We start from the raw sequence: 25,075 nt of genomic DNA on the forward strand, positions 1-25,075 counted from the left end.
GATGACGTGTGCTGGTGTGTGTCGTATGTATTCACATGTCTGATTCGATGACGTGTCTGATTTGAAATGTAGAGACTGGACTCTGGAACGTTTGTGTTCTCTGGCTGCACTACGTGATGGGTGGTAGTGCTGTGTTCTGTCAGAGGATGTGCCCCACAGTGTCTGTCTTCGTGGACTGAGGGCTGGGGACTGGGGCCTAGAATCCCGGGTCATCTCCTGATGGCTTTCTTAGTCACGGATGAGGATCATTTCCGTTTTTGTTATTTTTCTATGGTATGGAAAGTCATGGTATCGAATATTTTCATTTTAACACATTCATTATCTAGAATTTTAAATAATACGTTCATCATCTCTTTGCTCCTGTGAGACATAATTGATGTGTAAGAGACAAGAAAAAAATGCTAAAGTGCTTTAAAAAAAAAAAGATGGGTTCTCATTATGTAATCCTGACTGCCCTGGAACTCACAGAAGTCCACCTGCCTCTCCTCCCATGTGCTGGGGTTAAGCGCGTATGCCACCATGGATGGCCTCTAAGTAGTTTTTAAAATCGAGTTTTCTGGAGGTTAATTTAGTTCTTGAGTTTACTCTAGGGACCGTGAAATGTGTTTGTTTTTTCTTTCTGAACTTGATGATAAACGGAAATTTTAACTTTAACTTAAATCTAACACTGGTTTCTCTATTTTTTTTCTTTTAATAAATGAGTAATCAAATAAGTGACTGGTGGCTTTTGACGGGAGATTGCATTTGGATCTGTAGGACAGTTTAGAGAGACTGTGAATAACTTCAGTCATGTACTCTGTGACTGGGGCATCTCCTAGTGAGGTTTCAGTCTTTCTCTTGGTAGTAGTTTAAATACAGCTGCCTTTTGTTTACTGGGCTTGTATCTTGCAAGCTTGCTAAATGCACCTTGTCCTAAAGCAGTTCCTTTTAGAGCCCCTGTGGCCTTCTCGAGAGGAGTCAGCATCAAGGAAAGGCGGCTCTGTGGTTTCCTTCTCGTTACTGATATCCCTCCTCTGCCCCATTGACCTGAATTCCACCTCCACTGCTGTGCTGAGCAGGAATGTGTCCCCAGTTTCCTGAAGGAAAGCATCTGCTCCCGTCCCTTCCCTGTGGGCTGGGCCCCTCTGTGCACCGATGCAGTGATCCTTGACCTGGAAGGTTTCATGCTCTTCCGGCCGTGGAAGCTGGACTTGGAATCCACCTCACCCTCTGGCCTCGCCTCTCTTTTTGACATTAGTGACCAGGAGCTCTGTCCGTGTGTCTCTAGTTGTTCTAGGTGCAAGGCTTGTGGGTAGCAAGGAGGATTTTCTCCTTCACTCTACTGGGCAGGCAGCTCTGCCTCCGCCCCCTTTGAGCTCAGTCTCTCTTGCCTCTGAGACACATAAGCAGGAAGTTTCCCGACCTTCCCCAGCTGCTTATAGACTAGCTTTCCACTTCCAGGGAAGTAGAAAGACTTCAGTTGCCTCTGTTCCAACACAGGAAGGGTGTATTTCTCTCTTACTCTTTTATATGAGCAAATCATGGGGGGAAGAAAACAAAACTTTTGAGTGTTGGTTTTTCCTGTGCTGAAGTTGAAGAAGTCTGAACTCCTAAGATAACCCACAGTTGGCCTCAGAGTCGGCTGTAGGATTTGGGCCGTGCTTTCACCCAGCCCCCGCTCTTGTCTCACCACCTGCCTGGGCCTTCTGCGACAGCGGAGCTTAGCTGTGGCGGAGTTTGGACCTCATCCAACAGGAAATACAGACCTGACTCTGGGTGTGAGTTCTTTCTTTGGGTTTTGTGTTTTTCAGATTTTGCCATGACTTTGAACTAGTTTTTGTTCATTTTCATTAGTTGCTACTGTTTTCATATACATTTTGTTCTCATATATATTTTGTTGATATAGGTGGTGGTTTATAGTTGGTACTTTGCCCTTATCTAACTATATGCAGGTTCCAGTAGGAAACCTATTCTCAAAGTGCCCACCACCAGTGACTCTCATTTCTGGAGAGTTGTTACAAGTGGAGATTACTGCGCTTTCCTTAGATCTATGGAAACAGAAGCTTCAACTTGACAGATTTCAGTGACTTTCTTTGTAAATTAAAATTGGTCAGTGAAACGTAAACATGTGAGAGTAATCGGAATTAAGTATCTCTGGAGTAATCTGAATTAAATATCTCTGATTGGAGTATTCTGAATTAAATATCTGATTGCAAAAAAGGCTTCTATCACCTTTGCTCTCATTCAGCGTTCCTATGTAGAGTTTGACCTCTGTCTGTCAGAGTTCTGTACATATTCATTAAGTTGGATTTTATAAAAATGTATTGTTTTAGTTTTTAAATTTCTTTTTCCCCCCAAAACAGAGCTTTGAGACGTAAGCTTAATCATTGTGTCCTTTTCTTCTAGCTCTTATCTCTTCTTTTTGAAGATTTGTTCAAGAAATTTAATTCGGAAATGAAGAAGATTGCAGACCAGGTGATCCCTAAACAGAGAGCAGCCCAGTTTGACGTTGTGAAACACATGCGCCAAGACCAGATCACCAATGGCATGGTGAACGCCATTTCCACCGTGAGTCTCCTCTGCAGTCAGAGGTCAGGTAGACTAGAAGTAGGAAGGATAGTGGGAACACATGTGACAGAGATGAAGTCATAAATGACACATTTCCATCAAAGAAACATGAGATCACCGATTCTCCCTGAAAGATAGTGGGAAGTTTAAGTGCTGTCAGTGGGAATTTTGTTAACACAGCCACTGTCGCTGTAGCTCGTTCAAGTGTGGAGTCATTTAGCCGTACGAGCTACTGCTGTCATTTCAAAAGTAATTCATAATTTAAATAGCTTTTATTATGGTTTTCTTACTTTTTATTAGTTGTTAATTACTTACAGTGCTTAATTCACAAACTTCATCATGGGTGTGGAGAGAAACTGCATATGCATATAGGGTTCTGGAGTTCTTGCATTTCAGGCATCCCCTGGGCTTTTGGAGCAGGTCCCTCATAGACTGAGGAGGACGAGTGTGTATCTTCACTGCTGTGATATAGTTCCTGCTACATGGCACTGTGAACAACGCACTTGCAGGGAGAGGAGAGATCCCTTGGTCTGTTAATCATCCTCCTTTTCATAGGCATTTGCCTCCATTTTCTTCCTGTAATGAAATTGACATATATCAGGCAGATTTCTTAGTTGGCAGCTTTTGTCCAAAGCCATACAAAGGTGTTTTATTTCACAGTAGGGTTTATATTCTTCGGAGATCCATCAGCTGTTTCTTTCTGGGCCCTGAACCCATCCCCTGCAGCTGCTGCGTATTCAGGGCCAGGCTATTCACGAGAGGTTATCAGATAGGTGTCTGCTCCCTTTTTAAAAGCTTAGCAACTATAGGTCTATCTGATGAAGTCTGCCCCACATATTGTATTCCAGATACACAATTAGTTTTATGGATGATCTTGCCCCAACAAAGAACAATATGGCCCAGTGCTTTGAGTCCCATGACCATGAAACAATAGGGCAGACTTCTTCACTGCAGCTTCAGAAGGTTAGTGGGTCTGTGTGGCCGCCTTTATAGAGCCAGCCACAGCTAAGGAAGAGGTGCAGCCCACCTCTGCTTGGGCACATTGGCCTTCTGGTCTATGTTCTCAAGGCAGAAGACCTGTAACGTCAGCATTGCCTGAGAGCCTCCCTTGCTCCTGACTGGGTTCTTCCAGCAGAACACCGGTTTATCTTCTCGACACCTGCACTTAGAAAGCACTAGGCCTTGTGGCAGGTGTGTCCCACCAAGCTAGCTTCTTCCTGTGCTCCATCCCCCACCTCCTTCCTAGTGGGCTGATCATTTCAGCTCCGCTGCAGGTCTGTCTTACTTACTCTGGAGCCAGCTGATACACAGCAGTCTGTGGGCTGCCTGCCTGCTTGCTCTTGGCTTTTACGGGGTAGAGCTTTATGCTTAGAATTTAGCATTTATTAAAACTGTCAAAAAATTAAAAATCCATAAGAAATAGATTTTGAATTTAACAAACTAAAATTTTAATTCATGAGGGAGATCTCCCAAAGTTATATTTTAATATAAACTTTTATTTGTGCTCCAAAAACAGTGGTTCTCAACCTGTGGGTCATAACCCCTTTGGAAAGCCTCTATCTGAAATATCTGCATAATGATCCAAAATAGTAGCAAAATTGCAGTGATGAAGTAGCAGTGAAAATGGTTGTATGTCTGGGGTCACCACAGCATGAGAACTGTACTGAAGGTTTGCAGCCTTAAGAAGGTTGAGAACACCGTCCTAAAAGTCCACTAATTTTCCTGTTTTGAGGCTTCAAAAGCTGGGATCCACAAGTGCTCTCTTGAAATTGAATTCAAAAGTTTGTGCTAATTGTCCTCTGTCAACTTTTCTCAAGAAAACATGAATATCTTTCACCCGGCTCTTGAAGAGGACTTCAACACACACAGACACACACAGACATCCTCTGTGATGTCTCGGAGATAACTGAGTCAAATGGCTTTTGAGATTTTTTTTTTTTTTACTTTGCTTTTTTGACGCATACCATTTCCTATAATTTATGTTACTATGATTTCATGGTTTTGGAGAATAATATTTAATGTGTACAACTAATATAAACAAAAAATGTTTTAAATATAATCTGATGTGTTCAGTATATAGGAGATAAAATTAACATTCAAAATTTACTTGTAAGTCCATTTTATTAATATTTCAGATTAGCATACAGATTAATAGAGTTCAGCATTATAGCATCTTCTCACTAATGACAGAAATTTGTTTTAAATTGATGTTTCTTGATTTGACAACATAGTATTTCTTAATGTAAATAATACACAGTTTTAGGGCTGAAGCTGTAGCTCAGGTAGAGCACCTTAGCAATTGCAAGCCCTGGGTTTGATCCCCAACAAAAAAGAAGAAGAAAAAGAAAAAAAGGCCATGATGAATTAAAATATACAATTTCATATTCCTTGGGCCTAGATTAAGAAAGTATAGATGACTGTCTCTTATTAAACTACTGCTAGAGGCCTTTTTTCTGTGCTTGTGTTTGTCTCAGCACTGCATCGTCGGGTTCTCTTTGGGCTCTCGGTAGGTTTTGCCTGAGGCGTGTGACGCCCTCACTAGCATCGCACTGGTCCATTTCTTGCTCCCTGTGGACCAGAATCCTCTGGTTCAGCCGCCTCGGGCGGTCCCAGAGAAGGTGACTCTCCTGCGCGACTGCTCGGAGCTGGTCACTAGTCACAGACAGCCCCGCAGCTCCTCGCTGAGTTCTGGCTGTGGTTTCTATGTTAGATCACGCTGTACGTGCATCCACAGTCGTCTCACGTGCTCCGTCTCTGCAGGGAAACTGGTCTCTAAAGAGATTTAAAATGGACCGCCAGGGCGTGACCCAGGTGCTGTCTCGTTTGTCGTATATTTCTGCTCTTGGCATGATGACAAGAATCTCCTCCCAGTTTGAGAAAACAAGAAAAGTGAGTGGTCCTCGCTCTCTCCAGCCGTCTCAGTGGGGGATGCTCTGTCCCTCTGACACACCTGAAGGAGAGGTAAGGTGCTATGGAGTCTCTCTGGGGTCGGAGGTCACACCTGTTGGGATGGGAGTCTGGGGTCCTGCTTCTGGGCCCACAGGTTATTTTTTTTGTTCTGATTAACTGGCTATTTGGCGAGAAATACCGCTGTGGTTTGTCAGGGCTCTATCACATTATTCCAGAGCCGGAGGCCTTTCAGAAATTGAGTCAGCATCTCTTTCTCACTTCACCCTGAGAATCAAGACATATAGTAAAGAGGTGATCAGGATGTAGACAGCTGAGAGAGCCATGACCTTTGATGCTCGGAATTATCTTTGAGTAGCTTCTTGATTTCTTTAGTTGTGCTTAAAGGACCCATAGACAGTTGCAGACAACTTGACACATGCAGCCAAAGACCTGCAGTGACTGTGAGCTGTATGGACAGCACAAGCCATTACCTGACAGCCAAATCATTGGATTCGCCGAGATTTAATTACTTAGCCTCACTCTGTCCTCTGTTTCTTGTCTTCTTTTTATAGATTAAAAAAATGATAATTTGTCTGTGTTTGTGTGTGGCTGAATGTATCTATGCGCACCATTTGCATGCAGCACCACAAAGGCCAGAAGAGGGCGCTTTCTAGCCCCTGGAACTAGAGTTAGAGGCTGTCGTGAGCTGCCTAGTGTAGGTGCTGGGAACCAAGCCTAGGTCCTCTGCCTCTCTCTAGCCCCAGGCTTCCCCATGATACTGTTGTTAGTATCACTTGATTCTAGTCCTTTTGAGTCATGAACTAATGGAGGAAGGTGGTCACCACTGTATCTCCAGGTAAAGGAGGAAGGGTAGACCACCTCTGTATCTCCAGGTTCCTACAATAGAAGTCCTGTAAACGTACATTGAATGAAAAAAAATAAGTTTATAGCAAGTGAAGGTATAGGCTTCAAACTGTAGGAATTTGTTAGAACTCAAAAAGTGAAAATTAGTTCAAACAGGCTATGGTTTTTAGAAAAATTCTAATTTATCTTAAACTGTAAGGAAATTCATATTAAACTTAATATAGTTTCCAAATATATATATCGTGAACTTTTAATTACTTAAATTTCTCATAGCTAAATTTATTTTCAGTTTATCTTAGTTAGAGTTTTTATTGCTTTTAGGGGGTTGAACCCTCAGCAGCAGCCTTTCCTAGGCTCTTTTCAAGGACTCCGACCCTGCCACATGGTGCCAAGCCTTGTCTTTTCTCCGTAACCCCTACATTCTTAAGGTATCTACTTCCACTGAGGCGGCACGTCCATCAGTGGTCTCTCCTGGCCTTTCCCAGCGCCAAGCCTCCCCTGCTCTCCATGACCCTTTCATGCCACCTGGGAAGTTGTTTACATTATCAAGTTTGGCTGCCAGCACAAAGTGCAGCCCTGGCCCCCTCTAGACCACAGCACTCAGGGTACCCCGATTTGCCATGATGGTAATGGACTTCTTAATCACTGCTGATTCTTCAGCTCCAGCTGACCAGTATCAGTTTTCTTCGCAAAGCAAAGGTTTCCCTTTAACAGTTCCTAATTCAAAATATTGAGTAGCCCTGATAGAGTCTTTAAGGGAATCGCAAACCTCTCTCTGAAACCTCACAAGCCAGGCCTCCATTGTCTCCATTCATCTGTGTCCCTACCTTCCAAGCCTCCGCACAACAGCCTGCTGAGCTCTGAGCACGCAGATTTTCCACCCCAAAGTGCATATGCCACCACAGTCCTCCAGAAAGCACAACCAGGTCCGTCACAGCAAGACCCATTGACCTGGTACCGGTTTCTGTCTTAGTTAGGGTTTCTATTGCTGTGATAAAATGCCATAAAACTTAGAGTCCCATGTCTCACTCCATCCCTGAGGGAGCTCGGGCAGGAATCTGGAAGCAGGACCTGAAGCAGAAGCCATGGAGGAATGAATGCCGCTTATTTGCTTGCTCAGCCTGCTTCCTTATACTTCACATGACCACCAGCCTAGGGATGGTGTTACCCAAGTGGACTGGACTCTCCCACATCAGTCACTAACGCGTACTTCAGACTTGCCTTCAGGCCAGTCTTCTGGGGACATTTTTCTCAGTTGTGGTTCCCTATTCTCAGGTATCTTAGCTTGTGTCAAGTTGACAATAAACTAGCCAGGACAATGTCTTTTCTTGTTATCTGAGGAGAAATTCCTCAGCTTAAAGAGTATTCACATTTTAAAGGTGATGTGCTTGTTTGAGGGGTGTGTGTGTGCGTGTGTGTGTGTGTGTGTGTGTGTGAACTCCCAAGCATCTCTTTCAAGGTTGTACTTTTTTATATTGCCACCAACAAAGAGGTGAGCCTTTTCAAATACAAGCTGTACTTTGTATGACTAACGCCCATTCTTAGAAACGACTCTCTATTTTTTGTTAGGCCTGTGGTTTGGTTAAAAACTTGGCCCTTATGACACATATTACAACTGACATGGAAGATGGACCCATTATTAAGTTGGCTGGTAACTTGGGAGTAGAAGATGTGAATTTACTCTGTGGAGAAGAGCTCTCTTACCCCAATGTGTTTCTCGTCTTCCTGAATGGTAAGTATGCTATAGAGACGTGCTCTTCCTAAGCCAGTGGCTCTCAGCATGTGAGCTGCAACCCCTTAGGGGTCAAGTGATCCTTTTATAAGGGTCATCAGACATCCTGCATATCAGACATTTACATTATGATTCATAACCGTATCAAAATTTCAGTTATAAATTAGCAATGAAAATAGTTTTGGAATTTGGGGGTCACAACAACATGAAGAACTGTATTAAAGGGTCGCAGCATTAGAAAGGTTGAGAACCACTGTCCTAAGCAATCTTTTGGGAGTAGAGAGAAAATCCATTGATTCATTCTTTTTGTAGTTAAAACATAAACATGCTTTAATTATGGCCACAGACAGACCTTTAAGTTGTATTTTATTTTTATTGAAAATAAGTATTTTCCATACAATATGTTCTGATTATGGTTTCCCCTCCTTCATTTCCTCCCATGTCCTTTCCACCTTTTTGCCCTTCCAAGTCCACGACTTTTTTTCTGCCTCTTTAGAAAACAAAGAGGAAAACAAATGAATTAGAATAAAACAAAACCAAACCAAAAGAAAAAGCTAAAGAAATGGTACACAGGCAGACACACAACACACACACACACACAACACACACACTCACACACAGGCCATAAAAATACAAAGTATGGTCAAAAATACCCAAACAAAGGAATATGAGACTGAAAAAAAAATCTCCAAAAATACTGTTGAGTTCTTTCGTCTTGGCCATCTACTTGCTGGGCATGGGGCCGCCTTTAAGTATGGTCTGTGTACCTAGTGAGACTCCCCTGAAGGAACTGATCTCTCTGTGTGAGCAACTGGTTGTTAATTGGAGATAGCTTGCATAGGTATCTGGCACAGGAATTCCAAGCAGATGGATTCCAGAGAGGGGAGTGGACATGAGCTCCCATGCTGATTTGAAGGAAGAAAACTGGTAACAGAGCAGTGTATATTTTGGCTGTGGTACCCAAGATTCTGAGAACACGGAAGAACAGCACTGGGCCCATCTACTGCTTTCCATCTATCTGAGCTGCTGCTAAAGCATCCATAGTTGAATAAGCGTCGTGTGATATCTCAACAGTTAGTTAAATACGCACACGGTTCTGCAGAAATGATCACATCAGCTCACTTCACAGTGTTCAGCCATTCAGTCACCTACAGCTCAGCAGTGGGGCAGGATGTTGTGCTCCTCTAGAGCATCTCCATTTCCTCCTTCAAAGCCCCAGCGGCTGGCAGCAGTGTGCCCTACCCTTTCCCCTTCTGACTTGGTAGCTACATGTTGTCTGGTGTGCTCTTCCCTTCTTTTCCCCCTTCCTCCCAGTCAGGGAGTCACTAGCCCTTTATAATGGAGGCTCTGGAGTCAGGGTCAGCTGCCTGCCTTGTCAGTGCTTCCCAGGAGTCTGCACATCATCCTGTGCCTCTGAGTCCTCATGCTAACCCTGGGGGGGTGGGGACCTTGATTTCCTAGCAGGTTCTATAGGGCAGGGTTCTCAACCCTTTTCCTCACACCTGCCTGTTCTAGTGTGAACCTTATGCCCCCGAGACCATGCTGACAGCCAAGGACAGTGAAGCCAATCTCGGGGAACTTCTCAGTCAGTGTCTGGAGTGATGGCCACAGGCTTCAAGTCCCTCAGACTGTCTTTGAACACACCCTTGTGCTGCTTCCCAGAGCCTGTGGACCAGTTCTCTTGTTAGTAACTGTTTTCAAATGGCTATTCCTTGCTTCTCAGTACTATTAGTGGATGGGTAATTTAAATCAGATTATTTTTATCTGATTTACCTGTGTCTTCTCTGTTTAGGCAACATCCTCGGTGTCATCCGAGACCACAGAAAGCTCGTCAGTACTTTTCGGCTGATGCGGAGAGCAGGGTACATCAACGAGTTTGTCTCTATCTCCACAAATCTTACAGATCGATGTGTTTATATCTCGTCTGATGGAGGACGGTTGTGCAGGTATGTTGCTGTAAAGAACTGAAGTCTTTTTATGTGAACTTCTGAAAGAAATGGCCTTGCTTTTAGTTTTGAAGATGCGTTAGCCTTTCCTGTCATGGAGATGAGTTTAGTTCAGTTATCAAACACTCTCGAGGTTAATGGCAGGTTTGAAAGCTAATGGGAGACAGGTTCATCTGCCAGGAGAAGCAGAAATCATTACCAGTAGCCACCAGCTGTAGTATGAATGGATGCTGGTTATGTGTTGTCTTCCTAGGTGTGTGATGTGTGGGAGACCATCATCTGAATTACTGTCTTCTCTAATGAGCAACTTGGCCGTCTGCGGGCCTGAGCCACATACCCGGAGCTAGAGGAGAGGAGATTGGCTTTTTCTTGGCAGTCCTCAGAAAGCGTAGTTTTTACCCCTGTATTCTGCTGAGCTTTAAAGTTTTAGTAGAGTTCTGCTACTTGACCCGAAGAGGCCAGGGAAAGCCAAGAGTAAGTGTATGAAGACATAGATAAAGAAGGTAACTAGAAAAGTAGACTCCTTTTGTTCCCTTGGTGAGTAGAGTCCCTCAAGCAGACAGAAACCCACCAGTGTCTGCCTTCCACCAGGCACTCTTACTCGGCGCTCCCTGGACCCTCTCAGCTGTCCCAGTTCCTCGTTCTTCTCAGTATTTCCCCTTTCCTCCATTCCCAGTCCTTCTGGCTAATTTTTTTTTAAAGCAAGGTAGCTAGCTCTCTCTCTCTCTCTCTCTCTCTTTCTTTGTTTTTTTTTCTTTCTTATGTTTATAGTGTTCTGTCTGCATGCATGCCTGTACACCAGAAGACGGTACCAGATCTCATTACAGATGGTTGTGAGCCACCATGTGGTTGCTGGGAATTGAACTCAGGACCTCTGGAGGAGTAGCCAGTGCTCTTAACCTCTGAGCCATCTCTCCAGCCCCTCCCCCTTTTTTCTGGCAAATTCTTAATGCTTGTAGTAAAGTAATTTTCGCTTAGCCTGTTCAGAATTGGTTTCTTTTACATGTTGCTGAAAACAGGATACCCACACTTGAGTCCTAACTGACCGTTTAGTGACTATGATTCTGAGTATTCCAGAGTTTCTGACGTTTGCTTTCCTTGGCTGTGACATGTGAGTGGTGGCGCCTACCTGTGGCTGGGTGAAGAACTGACTAGCATAGTAGACTGTAAGTGCTGACCGAGTGTCGGGTGTGGTGGTTCAGTGGCCTTAACCCTAGCATTTGAGGCAGAGGCGGGTGCTGGATCTCTGTGTGGTCAGCCTGGTGTCTTTGGTGAGAGCCTGTCTTAAACAGAGGAAGAAAGCGGGTATGAGACAGCATGGCCTTCTAGGGGGCAGGAGAAGCAATGGCATGTGCTAAGCTATTCCTCTTGGGAATTTCTTTATTTCACTGTATCCATATAATAAAGCGTGTTCTAAAAATGTTAGGTGTTTTTCGGAAGTAATTTTACAGTAGCAGACCTAACTGGAGCGGGAGAATTTTTGAGTAAGGGGCCTCTGCCTACTCTGGCTTCTGCTCTCTCTTGTGAGCCTTCACCTGAGCTCCCAGAGAGAGTAGGGCAGGGGTGGGTCTCTGCTTCCTCAGCTAAAACCGAGAGTTTGAGGTATTGCTGACTTCCTTGAAGAGCTCGCCCAGCTCTTGAGTTCACTCACTCGTGCCCCGTTGCTGCTTCACCGTGCTCGTCAGTCTTTGCATCCGTATTGGGTCCCGACGACACGCATGCCTGCTGGCTTATTGCTCCTCTATACGAGCTGCTTCTCCAAGAGCAGCAGCCCTTGGCATCTCCATGCCGCCTGTCAGTCTCTGTGGGCACTTCCTTGTGGTGACAAGGCCCTCAGAGGCAAGTCACCTGTTAGTCTGTCTCGGTGTCGCTTGTCATGCACCGGCAATCTCAAACATCTGGGTCTCCTCCGAACCCTCAGAAGAGATGCTGGTTTTTGTCCTCAGTGACAGGTCTTTGCCTGCCGACACCATAGACTTCACAGCAGTTCTCTTGTATGGGGCTGTGTCTCAGGATTCCCCGGTGGGTGCCTAAACCATCAGTACCCAGTCTCAACTGTACCGTCCTTTTAGTCAGATAACTGAAGCTGCTACTACATGACTGACAGGGAGGTGTCCTGCTAGTGCTGTGTAGTATGGATACACTAGAGAAAAAGGTAATTCCCTTCCCCCGGAGAATGCAGCAGGTGTTACAGGATTTCACCACTGCCCAGAAGGGTCCGTGGTTTAAAAGTTTGTAGACCTCAATTGCCTCCTAGTGACTAAAATCACCAAGAGCACAAGAAAGACCCTACATGTTCTTACAGCAAAAAATACTCCATGTCCTCAAGCAATTCCAGAAGAAACTGAGTCTGTGCTCTCATATTCCACAGTGGTAAATAGAACTGGGTGACATCGTTCTTCTAGTGAGTTTTTCTTCTCCTGTCCTAGGCCTTACATAATTGTTAAGAAACAAAAGCCAGCAGTCACAAATAAGCATATGGAAGAGTTGGCTCAAGGTTACAGGTAAGTGACCAAAGGTAGAAGTTTATAATCTCTCTAAATATGTGCATACTTTGATATATACTGTAAGGAGCGAATATTTTCATCTCTAGGCTATTACTGTCTCCCCACCACATACCAGCAACCAGTTAAAAATCATGCCATATGCCATTGCCCGCATGAGGAAGTACGTAACACCATAGCTGGTGAGGTTGTAGAGCCTTTCTGTAAATTACTAAAAAAATGCTTCACCCAGGAAATCCCTCAGAACCTGGCTGCTTATGTACATTCTGTGTCCCTCATGCCACAGTTTCTAAAGTCAGTAGTTCTAGGAGTGGGGACCAAATTGGCAAGAATCACCTTCAGTGCTTTTATTTTAGCAACGTGTGACCCATCAACAGTGGGTTTTAGGTATCTCAGTGCATTAGTACACTGTAGGAGAGAACGGGACTGTGGACGTAGTGAGAACCAGGTCTTCTTCTGTCGTGTACAGAACGACCACAGGGTGCTGCAGTGTCTCCTTTCCATTGTTTCCCCAGGAACTTTGAAGATTTCTTACACGAGAGTCTAGTGGAATACTTAGATGTGAATGAGGAAAATGATTGTAACATTGCACTCTACGAGCATACGATCAATAAGTAAGTAAGACTGGTAACAACCACAGTCAAGTCCACTTGTCCATGGAAAGGACTGTCTGTGTTCACTGTCCCCATTAGGTCCTGCGGGGGGTCGGGGGGTGTTGTGATAAAGCATAGCTGTCATTTGTCCCAGTGAAGTGCCACAGAGTCGCTCACAAGTAGTCTTTGATCATCCCTCCTGCCATGTGATACTTAGTGTACACTTTTAAAAAGAATTGCCTCTCCGACTTCAGTATCCAACGGCTGTAAGCACTGAGCTCGCGAGTCAGGATTCGGAAGATATGTTTGTCTCTCTTAGATAGGATTTTGTCTGAACTCTTGTAGAGCAGGAGTCCCACACATAGCATGTTGTACAAATATTGTCTGGAATCTTGTAGCTCAGGAATCACACATAGTATGTTGTACAAATACTGCTGAGCATGTGTCAGTGTGAACTTGAGATGCCAGTGTGCTCGTGACATTCCTTCTACCACGCTGGTATCTTCCAAGTGTCTGCGTCCCACGTCGAAGACATCAGAGGACATCTGCACGCCTCTGTGGTGCTTGCCACTTGGCTGAAACTGGAATTTTCTCAATTATATTTTTAAAAGGGAATTTATTAGTCATGTGCATATCTTCAATCCCAAACAAGTCATTTCCTCCTTTATGCTACCAGAGAAATACATACTTGTTTTATAACTTGATAAGTTATGCTTTCTAGTCAGAATTTTCATGCCTTTAGGTGATGAGCCTTTAAAATTACCTTTATACTCCACATTTCAAGGTGTATATAAAAGAATTATTTTGTAGTAGATTTTTTTTTTCAGACAGTCTCATGTAATCCTGACTGATCTAGAATTTACCATGTAATCCAGGCTGGCCTCAGACTTGGAGATTCCTGTGTGTCTGTCTCTCAGGAACTGGGGTTAAAAGTGTGCACCACCACGTTTCGCCTGTAGTACACTTCTAAGTGACTCTCTCTTGTCACATGACCCTCCAAGATGTGCCCAGGTCTGAGTGTCGTTCTCCACCCCACTTTTCCTCTTAGTCTAGGATGCAGCATTGCTTGTCCCCCAGCAGCCTTCGGTGTCCTCGGACGTTCTCACAGACGTCACTGGGCTCCATTCCCCTGCCCCATCTGCCTTCACCTCCCCTGACCTACTGTGTCAGCATCTCTCTTCAAGCACCTTGAAGAGGACTCCTGGTCCTCCCTGTTCCTCCCTCAGACCCGCAGTCAGGGGTCTCTCTGGACCCATCTCTCTCTCCACCTTTTTCACTGCAAGTGCTCACTGCCATACTGTACAAATCTGTGTTTCACTGACATATCCTGTCCTGCATACCTTCCTGCAGTAGGATGTTATAAAACGGGGTTACCCCATCACCAAGGTATTGTATTGCTCAAATTCACTTTATTTTAAAATATGATCGTCCTGTCGTTTTCCTCTTGGTCTAGACATGTTTGTAAATGTAGATGTCCATAAAATTAAAAAAAAAAAAAACTTAAACTGGGGGTGTAACCCGGTTGGCAGAGTGCTTGCCCAGTATATTCAAAGCCCTTCATAAAAGTCCCAGCACCAAAGAAAAGACAGACATAGTAGCGTAAGACCTCGCGGGACACACGCCTTTAATCCCAACACTCGGGAGGTAGAGCCTGGCGGATCTCTAGGATAGCCAGAGCTACAAAGTGAGGGAGATCCTGTCTGGAAAAAATGAAAATGAAAACCTGGTTTAGTCGTGTATACCTGTAATCCCGTCACTCAAGAGGTAGCGGTCACAGGGTAAGGAATTCAAGGCCATTCTCAGCTAGTAATGATCCATGGAAAAAAAGGAGCCTGCGTTCTCCCCACAGTACCCGGTGCTGGCTGTTTACCATGTCCTTAGTTGCTTTCGAGCTCCCTCAGGGCGTGTGCGGGGCAGCAGGGAATGTTTACACGTTCTAGTTAGCTATCCTGTGACCAGCGTGTCAGCATGGACACATTACTGCCTCCGTACATAGTTTCTTTAACTTGTTCCCTGTTGGAATTTAGTGGTTTTGTTTGAATAATAAGTAAATGTATATTACATGTAGTAAAATGGCTGAATCACTGTTCAGGATAAATTTACAGTGGTTATGATTTTAAAGAAAATAAGTTTTATTTTTCATAAAGCTAAAACTCAGAGCATTTAGATGTTCAATATTTATGAAAGACTATAAAATTTTATATATGTCACTTTGTGATAAAAGAAAAACTTTGTGTTTCCTTTTTAAGTTAACTTATTCTTTATACCTTACACATACATTTTACAAATAAATTTTATTTACAGAATTTCATCCTAGCTAGTATTTAGGCAAAACACTGTACTTAAAGCAAATTCTGGGTTTGTTTGCTTGTTTTGTTCCAGTACAGAAACTGAACCTAGGACCTCATACGTGTTAGCCACGTTCTCTGTCACTGGGCCACAGCCCTAACCAGACGCTTGTTTATTCTAGTGTAGAAAGTTCAGCTGTCAGCTGTGCTTCCTAAAACAAAAGCCCCTAGGCCCTTTCCCACCCTGCTGACAAGGGTTCTGTCCTCAGGAAAATGCTGCTCTTGCAGTAGAGAGGCATGGAAGGTGCTCCCCCTCCAGCATGGGGACACAGCCTAGTGTGCGCTAGAGAAAGAGGTGAGGAGGTAGGAGCGCTTTGACCAGGTCCTTTACAGGTAGCTCTCCGCAGTGGGTGGGGACCTGGCTTCTTAGAAACCTCCTTTCCTTCTATGGCATGGGACTTTGGGTGAGGAACACAGGATCACTGTATAGCATGTTTCTGGAATATGATATGTATTACTTTGAGTAAAAACCCTTACATACTCTGGCTGCTCTTTCCCATGAAAACATCTGAGCTACTTTATTATTTTGTCCCAACCTGAATTTTCTACAGAAATGTATTATGAAGTAACCAACATTCTGACCCCTATCAAACAGGTATCTGTAACAAACTTATCCTATAAAAACAGTGCAAGCCACCAATACATGTGGATTTCTAGTAGCCATATGAAAAGGAAAAGAATAGTGATTAATTATTACTTATTATTAATTAGTAATTTGGGAGGGGATGCTAAAGATTGAATCCAGGGCTTCACAGATGCTAAATAGGTTCTTTACCACCTAGCTATGTCTCCAGCCCTTATTTTTGTTATCCCACAGTGTCCAAAATATTGTTGTCATGGAATGAATATTTTTAATGAGATATTTTATATTTTCCCATTGTAAATCTTTAAAATCTTTTATATGCTTACAACTAAATTTCATTAGGAATGCTAAATCAGAGAGAACTTTTCAGTTGAATAGATTCACAAATGTAAATTGTTTGAAATATGACAGTTTAAAAAAGAAACAGTTATTTAAATTTAAACTTCAGTTTCAAATTTTAAATCCATTAAAATAGGGAAAAACCTAAAATTTAGTTCTTCAGTAGCCTAAGGTTTCACTGCTCAGTAGCCAGCACTGTCTGCAGAGCTTCGAGGGGTCTCATTTTCAAAGATCTGCCCCTCTCCCCAAAGCGATGCAGGCTCTTACTGATAGCAGGGCGAGCAGGGCTTGCCCGCGTGCTAGTCACTGCACCATGCTCCCATGTTTGGTGCGGAGATTCCTGTCTGTAATGTGCCGTCGGTGTGCACCTGATGGTGTTGCACACTTACACCGTTTCTCTTCTATTTCCATCACTGATGGGAATTTTTTTTTTTTTAATCACAGAGCAGTTCAAATTCTTAGGTCTGTCATGTCTTTATTTTAGTAGTTTCACCAGCATCCAAGTTTATTATCTTATAAGTCCCTTGGGGAGCTAGGAAACGGTGATTTTTATATCCTTCAGCAGACTGATCTTAGTACTTGATGCCTAAACTGCCTCAATCTTCATTAACTCGCCAGGGACACCACCCACTTGGAGATTGAGCCCTTCACTCTTCTCGGTGTCTGTGCTGGCCTCATCCCATACCCTCACCACAACCAGTCTCCCAGGAACACCTACCAGTGCGCTATGGGCAAGCAAGCCATGGGTAAGACCGCCTCGTTAAACCTGCTTCTGCGTGACTAGAGAAAGACTTTCACTTTCTTCTCAATGGTGTGTGTTTGGGCAAACCAGATGTTGGTGATACCGGGGGTTGCCAAGCTCAAAGGGCCTGTGGAACTCTGTGATGTTGTAGAATATTATTTTAAGGGATGTTACTTTGATTATGCTCTGAACCTTTGTCAAATGATGCAAAGATGTGTTTGATTAACTAAAATTCACCTGTGGTCTGGAGGCTGAGTCAGCAGTGAGCTGATGGGAAGAAGGGAGGAGCCAGGTGGAGAAGGGGTTATAACGAGGGGCGAGAAGAAGCACGAGGACCTCTTGGGGGACGCGAGGAGGTGAGCGAGGTGAGCTGCTTGCTATTCAGCCGCCCTGGGAAGCAGGATTCTACCTCAGCCTTTGAGTCTTAGGTTCTTTAGCAGGACAGAGATTTAGGTAAGTTCTCTTAGTAGTTTTGAAAGACTTGGTGCCTGACAGAACAGAATGTCTTCAGACTGCGGCTCTTGCGGCCTTGCTGCTGCTGGTAGCCGCGGAGATGCAGCTGCTGAGTAGGACAGCCGTAGTTTAAAAGGCAGACGACTACGAGAGAGGACAACACTGAGCTTGCAGGAGCGTAAACAGACACGGAGATCTCAGCTAGTTTCCTTAGCCAGCAAAGAAGCACATCATAAGTTTCCCATAATTATAAAAGTAGATGTAAGCATCACAGCCATGAAATGTGTGAGCATCCAGGAGAGCTGTGGAGAGCAGAGCCCTGGAGTACAGGAGTGGAGGGGGGAGGAGTGAGGGGGCTTCCCGTAGTCACGGCCTGTCCTGTGCTGGTGGCTGCTACTGTGTCTCCTAAGCTTACATGCCAGTTTCCAAGTCCATGATTTTCCTTCCCTCCCCGTCTTTCTCCATTTATCTACCCATCCAAAGCATTTACTGAACGAGACTAGCGATCAGACATGGAGAGAAGGAGCCTGAAAACAGACACCAGACAGAGCTCTCTGCCTAGGGGGTTTCAGTGCAGTTGGGGGGACCAGCAGATTAGACCAGGATGCAGGATCTGGGGGCGAAGACAGGGAAGAGCCCATGTGAAGCTGGAACTGCACTGGCTCTCGGAAGGGAAGCGCCTCTCAGAAAATCTGAGCAAGCATTTCACGGGGCCTTGCTGCTTGGTGTACCTTTATGGTAAGAAGATAGCTGTGGTGGAGAATATGCTGCATGGAAGGAGATTATGGTGCACAGCAGTCTGAGGAGTCCACCCCCCCCCCCCCCCCAGCCAGACCTGACTTGCAGACTCCAAGTTTCCATTCCCTTAGACATGCCATTTCTAATCACAAGGGAGCCTTGTGGACGGTCGAGGGAGGTTTGCATGGCCATGCTCAGCCTCTGCCCCCTCAGCTGCGCTGGCCAATAAGTACTCTGTCCTCAGTGCAGACAAGAAGTATGGGCGTGCCTTCCTGAGCTCCGTGTGCCCTTTGCCTGGCTATGGAGAGAGGAAAAGCATGGTGGCCGCGCACCATTTACCTGAAGGGCTTAACGCCTGGGCCGTGGGGACTAATTCCCAGTGGGAAAATCCCAACAGTGGCTCATCACTTTCACTTCCCAGTCATCCATGTCCGTCTGCTCTGGGTACTGCGCCCTGTGTGCCATGAAAGAACTGTCACCGTGTCATGGCGCGAGTGCCTGCTGAAACAATCCACCTTTGTGGAGAACCTCCAGCAGAATCACCCCAGACCGATCCCTGCCTCGCTAGTGCCGCTCCTTCTGTTTGAAGTTCTCCAGCTAGAGAAACTGTTATAAAAAGAAAGAGTAGACTTAAAGGAAGGAAAAGTTATTTTTATCACAACTCTCCCCACCAAAAACAAAACAAACAAACAAAAGAGAGTCTTTATTCTGCGGCCCCACAGGTCTGAGCGTTGGGTTAGTTGCCACACACAGTTGAGCAGGATCAGTGTGCACAGAAAGCCAATCCAGCGTCTGCAGAGTTCCTTTGTCGTCTTCTGTGTGAAGGTTTTGTTGTGACTGTCATTTGCAATTCATTGTCTGTGTTTTCTGAGGTTGGTGTATTCAGCTGCTCTGACCCTGGGTCCTGCACATTTAGCTCCTTGGATACAATCCTCTGACGTTACTGCTGACGCTTGCAAGACAAAAGCCACTGAATATCTTAAGTCATTAAAAAAAAAGCCTTTATTAATGTCTGCTATTATAAAACACACCTGACTGGGAAGGAGGCCTGGAGAAGTGCATTTAAAGTTGGCGCATGGCTTGGCCGTATTTCCCTTTGGGTACTGAAATGGCTGCAAGAGTAATGAGCAAGGTCTGTGTGACAGACAGGAGGGAGGAGGTCAGTGAGAGAAAACACATCCGAGGCCCAGGTCTGAGGCAAGCCCGGCCCTTTAGCAGGATTGCCTCGGGTAGTTGAGCTTCCCTGTCCTGGCAGCTAGGAACTAAGCCACTTTAAAGAGGGCGCATTGCTGAAGACCGCTTTCATCTCAGAGCCTGTGTGGGTTTTCCAAAGTAGTGTTTCACTTGTTACTTGTCTGTTCGTCCTGTCCAGAACTGGCTCACTAAATATTCCAGCCAACCTGGAAGATTTGTGTCTCCAACCCATTGCCCTATTGATACCACCCTCAGAGAATGGAGCATGGTAACTCCTCTCCACAAAGAAGCACAGTAGGACCAGACCTGCTCAGACACATCAGAGAGCCAGTCCCACATATGGCTCTTAGATCGCAGCCTCTTTAAGCTAGGAGAGCTCAGGTGCACACCAGGCATCTCTGCTGCTGAGACCCTCTCACTTCTGTGGGTGTGGCTCAGGACCGAAACCTCTGGCTGTGTGTGGGAGCCCTGGCTGTGCGCTTGCAAGGCTGAGTCCAGAGTCTCGGTCTCAGATCCTGCGTGTTTTACTAGTCGGCATACAGTCCTTAGGGTCACTCAGTCTCTATCAGCAGGTTAATGAATATGCATCACGGCCCTCCTCCAGCCCTTCCCCCTTCCTCCAGCTCCCAATTGCTGGGACTAAAAAAAAAAAAAAAAAAAAAAAGCCAAAGCAAAAAACCTGAGGAGAAGGGACAGCTTCTCTTTTTGTCTTCAGCAGAGTCTGTTTCTAAACAGACCACTTCTTCCTGTTTAAACTGGAGCAGGATGTCCTGGAACTAAGATATTTAAAGCACGTGATGGCCAAGAACCCTCGTAAAATGTTGTTGCGTTCTCCTGTCCCGTTATTTGTTCTATGTGTTTATTTGTTTAGGAGTTTTAAAAACCGGAGGAAGACCTTAGCCATGAGGATTTTTTTTGATTGACTCAGGTCTTTTAATCACTGTAGCTGTTCTAACTGTGGCCTGTGTGACAGTCTCTGAATGAAATGTTCCCAGTCTTCTCAAGTCTCTTGGGTGTCAGACACCCTTGTGCCTGCAGTTCATGCTGGACTCACTGGAGGGGCCCGGTCCCTATGGTTCCGTTTCTGTGGCCTCCCTTACAGTGATACAAAGTTGCTGCTTCCATCTAAGTTCAGCCTGTGGTTAAGACCGGTAAAGTGTCAGCTGGCTGCTGTCATCATGACCACACAGAGGAGGGAGTGTTGCTGGGCGTTGAACCCAGGGCTTCCTTCATGCACGCGCTCTGCTGCTGACCTGTCCCCAGACTTTCTTATCCTTCATGCACATTCTCTGCTGCTGACCTGTCCCCAGACTTTCTTATCCTTCATGCACATTCTCTGCTGCTGACCTGTCCCAGACTTTCTTACATGTATCTGTTTCCTAGGCGTGATAACAGTCTATGAGGCATGCACTTTATTTTTTCTGACAAGAAAGCTGAATTCCAGAGTGATTGAATAGCTTATGTCACAGTATATATCTCTTATGGAATCTCTCTGGTAAACACTTAATACATGTTTCTGAAATAATAAATACATGCATGAATGGGTGAATAAATGAACAAATCTCTAGCATAGAGCTGGATTAGGTGGCACAGGTCTTTAGTTTCAGCACTCAGGAAACAGAGTCAGATAGATCACTGTGAGCTCCAGGTTAGCAGGGTTAGATAGTGAGATTTTTGTCTCAAAACAAATGTACAAAGTGGAGAATGGTTGAGAAAAAAAATCCAGCATTAACCTCTGACCTCCGTATACATACATACATACATACATACCTAACTACACACATGCACACACAATCGGCGGGGGGTGGGGAGGGGCAGTTTTAGGCTAGAGAACAGTAAATGGGAAAAATCATACAACCTGATTCTGATTTATTATGAAGCTATAACAATAAAGACTATATGATATTGCTTCAAGAGTAGATGTATGATTGAATGGAATAGAATTAATAAGTTAGAGAAGCATTTATGGGCAATTGATTCTCTCTCTCTCTCTCTCTCTCTCTCTCTCTGAGACATGGTCTCACTAGGTAGCCCTGACTGACCTACTCACTATGTAAACAAGGCTGGCCTCAAACTCCTGGAGTTCCACCTTCCTTTGCCGGCCAAGTGCCAGGATTAAAGGTGTGTGCCAACACACCCAGCTCTGATCTGAACTTGTTTATAATCATTATCCCCCATCTTGATACACTAAGTTATCTTTATAACTAATGTTTGGGTTTTGTGAAGTTTTTTTAGAAATTACGTGTACGGTGCCTGAGAGCAGGAGCCGGCAGACGTCAGTTCCCTTGGGGTGGGGCTGCTGGTGGTTGTGCACATCCTGGTGTGGGCACGCAGAACTGAACTGAAGTCTGACAGCCATAGCAGTTCACTGGGGAAAGGAAAATTCTCAACTAAGTGTATTTTATTTTGTATATCTATATGTAAAAAAGTGAATATCAATTCCTATCTGATATCATAGAAAAATTCATACAAAATGAATCATATCCCCTAAACATAAGAACTAAAACTAAAACTTGAAGAAGGAAAGAAATATCTTTGAGAGCATATGATTTGAGTTCAGCTTTCAAGCATAGGATAGATACAAACTGTTATAATTTATGAATTAAATTTCTCAGAATTAGAGTTTTGCTCTTGAATGATAGTTGGAGTCGTGAAAATGCGGGCCACAGAGGAGGAGGACGCATTCTCCCTATGCATAGGTGTCTAGTTTCTTTTTCTTTCTTTTTTTTTTTTGGTTTTTCGAGACAGGGTTTCTCTGTGGTTTTGGAGCCTGTCCTGGAACTAGCTCTTGTAGACCAGGCTGGTCTCGAACTCACAGAGATCCACCTGCCTCTGCCTCCCGAGTGCTGGGATTAAAGGCGTGCGCCACCACCGCCCGGCTAGTTTATTTATTTAGTTTATTACTCTGGTAATAAGACAACCCAATTAAAAGATGAGGCACTCATAGAATATACAGAATGGCCATTGTGCCGGTCAGGCTGCTCAGCGGTACAGTTGTCTCATGAATGCCCAGTCAACCACCTGAGGATCCTATACATAGAATATTGTTCCTGGAACAATAGAGGCAAAGGCTGCTTCCACCCTAAAGGCTGTCTGGGTGCAGATCAGTGGGAGGGCTCAGACATTGCCGGTAGAGACAGCAGAAGGTATCGGTGGTGTCTACAAGTTAACCATCACCTTTTATTTTAACTGATAATAGTTAATATGGAGAGCAAAGAATAGAAGAAATATTAAACGCATACGATGTCTTTTTTCCATAAACACTCCTTTGTTACTTGTTTATAGACTCACTCATCTCACCTTAAATAACCTTCTCCCTGCTATAACGTACATTTGTATACTTTGCAATGCCTGCTGATAACAAGAAAATGTGGCGGAGTAGAAAAATCATGTTTGGTAGTAAGCAAAGGGAATCACTAGAGACAATGGTTTCGGTGAAGTGGGGCCGTGGAAGCAAACCCCAGTTTGTAGGTGCCCTTGTGTGTTAGCTGTGTGCATGCACTGCCGCTGGACCATAGCCCCAGGCCTCAGTGGTCTTTAAGGAGACTGGAGCAGCAGAGGACACCTTAACCTGAGTCTGTGAGAGTCTGTGGTCTAGAAATTGAGTTTGTATGTGCTGTTTTGATGTGCACATCCATGATGCTTCCAAAAACACTGTGTGTGAGTCGTAACCCCAGATGTGCTAAATGATCTTGCTGTTCCTCCATTTAGCGGCCAGTAGGAGTGCTTGAGAATTATGTCTGGGCTTGAGGCACAGTCTGTAGCAGGATCAGGCTCCGAGGCCATTGTTGTTGTTCCCCTGCAGTATGATAATGCTTGTCGCGGTTTCAGAGGCCATGTTTTGGCAGCCTGGTGGGACACTGCCTGGATCCTGAGCTCAAGCTGAGTCAGCGCCACAGCTGGAACCACAGTCACAGCGTAGATGTAAATGGTTTCCTAGAAAGAACCAAGAGAGCACTGTGGGTCCTGTCCAGCATCTCTGTTGTCCCTAGAAGAGCACAAATGACAGTTCCTAGTGCAGACAGTCTGACAATTGCTTTTCTGCTGACTTTCGATGAGTTTTGTAAAGATTTAAGCACAAATGTATACACACTGTTAAAAAGCACGAATTCTTCACTTTAATTCACTTGACATTTCCTGAGCAACTGTAATGAGCCCCTCACTCTGCGGTGCCTCCTGTGCAGCTCCGGTCATTGCCGGTGGTAGTGACTGTCAAAGGGTAACAGATCTTTTGTATTTTCCCTGGTTTAAGGTTGCTGTTGATATGGGGGTGGGGGGTAGTGATGGGGTGTGGAGTGCAGGTGATCTGATAACACAAAGATGCAGACGTTAAAGAAAATCAATTACAGAGTTTGGCTCAAGGTAAAAGCACACCTTGGCTTAGCTCTGTACAGCAGCACTTAGGGCTGATGGGTCTGTGTCCGTGTCACCATGAAGGCATGTGCAAGAACCAAGCCAGCTTCTCCTAGTGCTGACACCTCGCCTCCCCAGTCATTCGTAAATGGAGAGTACTCAGTAGTGATCTTACCGTGGGGCGGGCCTCGTTTAGAGGACTCTGCTCTACAGCCAGCCCTGTGCCCATGAGCCCAAAACATTGAAGACTCTCCTTGAGGGAGGAGGGTTAAAGTTCAGATTTCTCTTGTAGCTGACAATGATCCAGTAACACATACTTGTAAGGACTGTAGGGTGACTGGGCTCCTCATCCTGACTTTCCCCCCAAGTGTTCCTAGTGTTTGGTTCAGGCAGATGTGTTGTTGTTGTTGTTGCTTCATAAATAACAACAGATGCGTACTAGTCTGCTTTCAGCCGAATTCCTCTTCACCCCATTCCTTCTTTCTTCTCCTTTTTCATTTCAAGCTTCTGTTGCCGTTAGTTGTGTGTTTCCTTGTGCTGTGTGAGCTCCTGCATGTGAGGACCCAATGTTGTCCTCATCATAACAGGTTTGTTGACTGAACTTGTGAAATTAATCAGTCACAACTAAAATTGTGAAAATAGGATCAGTTGTGTGTATTAAGTCCAAAAAGTTGAAATTGTTTGGATTGTTATTGCTCTGATTATATTTTTCTGGGATTTTAATTATTAAGCAGAAAAGTTGCTTTAGAACTCAGTGGCCACCATATGGGTATTAGTCTTTGAAATGTTCAGCCTGAGATTTCCTTCATTTTAGTTAAGCAAATTTAATGTATTTAAATTCAATGCTACCTGATTATTCTACAGGATATAATGATTGGTTTTGTTTTCTCCAATATAATAAAGGTACCATCGGCTACAACCAGCGGAACAGAATTGATACGCTTATGTATCTACTGGCATATCCACAAAAACCCATGGTTAAAACAAAAACCATTGAGTTGATAGATTTTGAGAAATTGCCAGCGGGACAGAATGCAACCGTTGCCGTGATGAGTTACAGCGGCTACGACATTGAAGACGCTCTTGTGCTGAACAAGGCCTCTCTCGACAGGGGTGAGTGATTTCCCCGAGTTTCAACACCAGAGGAGCTCTCTCCAGAGTTAGAGATAGTCAGTCATGGGTGTAGTGTGTAATGGTTGTAGTGAGCGATGCTTGTAGTCAGTAGTGAGTGTAGTGAGAGATGATTGTAG

The 25,075-nt window shown here is 44.6% G+C and overlaps 1 protein-coding gene across 2 annotated transcripts in view; it reads left to right on the plus strand.

The window, feature by feature from the left end:
* The window catches only part of Polr3b (RNA polymerase III subunit B), a 110,662-nt gene that overhangs the window by 42,093 nt on the left and 43,494 nt on the right, over nt 1-25,075 (plus strand). For both annotated transcript variants that reach the window (XM_005358244.3, XM_026784628.1), the window contains 8 exons: nt 2,386-2,547; nt 5,308-5,508; nt 7,870-8,032; nt 9,825-9,978; nt 12,408-12,482; nt 12,998-13,096; nt 16,964-17,091; nt 24,729-24,938. In XM_005358244.3, coding sequence (XP_005358301.1) covers nt 2,386-2,547; nt 5,308-5,508; nt 7,870-8,032; nt 9,825-9,978; nt 12,408-12,482; nt 12,998-13,096; nt 16,964-17,091; nt 24,729-24,938 — 1,192 coding nt within the window. The remainder of the gene's footprint in view (nt 1-2,385; nt 2,548-5,307; nt 5,509-7,869; nt 8,033-9,824; nt 9,979-12,407; nt 12,483-12,997; nt 13,097-16,963; nt 17,092-24,728; nt 24,939-25,075) is intronic.

Source organism: Microtus ochrogaster, chromosome 24 (assembly GCF_000317375.1).
Source record: "Microtus ochrogaster isolate Prairie Vole_2 chromosome 24, MicOch1.0, whole genome shotgun sequence".
In the NCBI taxonomy this organism is placed as follows: Eukaryota; Metazoa; Chordata; class Mammalia; order Rodentia; family Cricetidae; genus Microtus; species Microtus ochrogaster.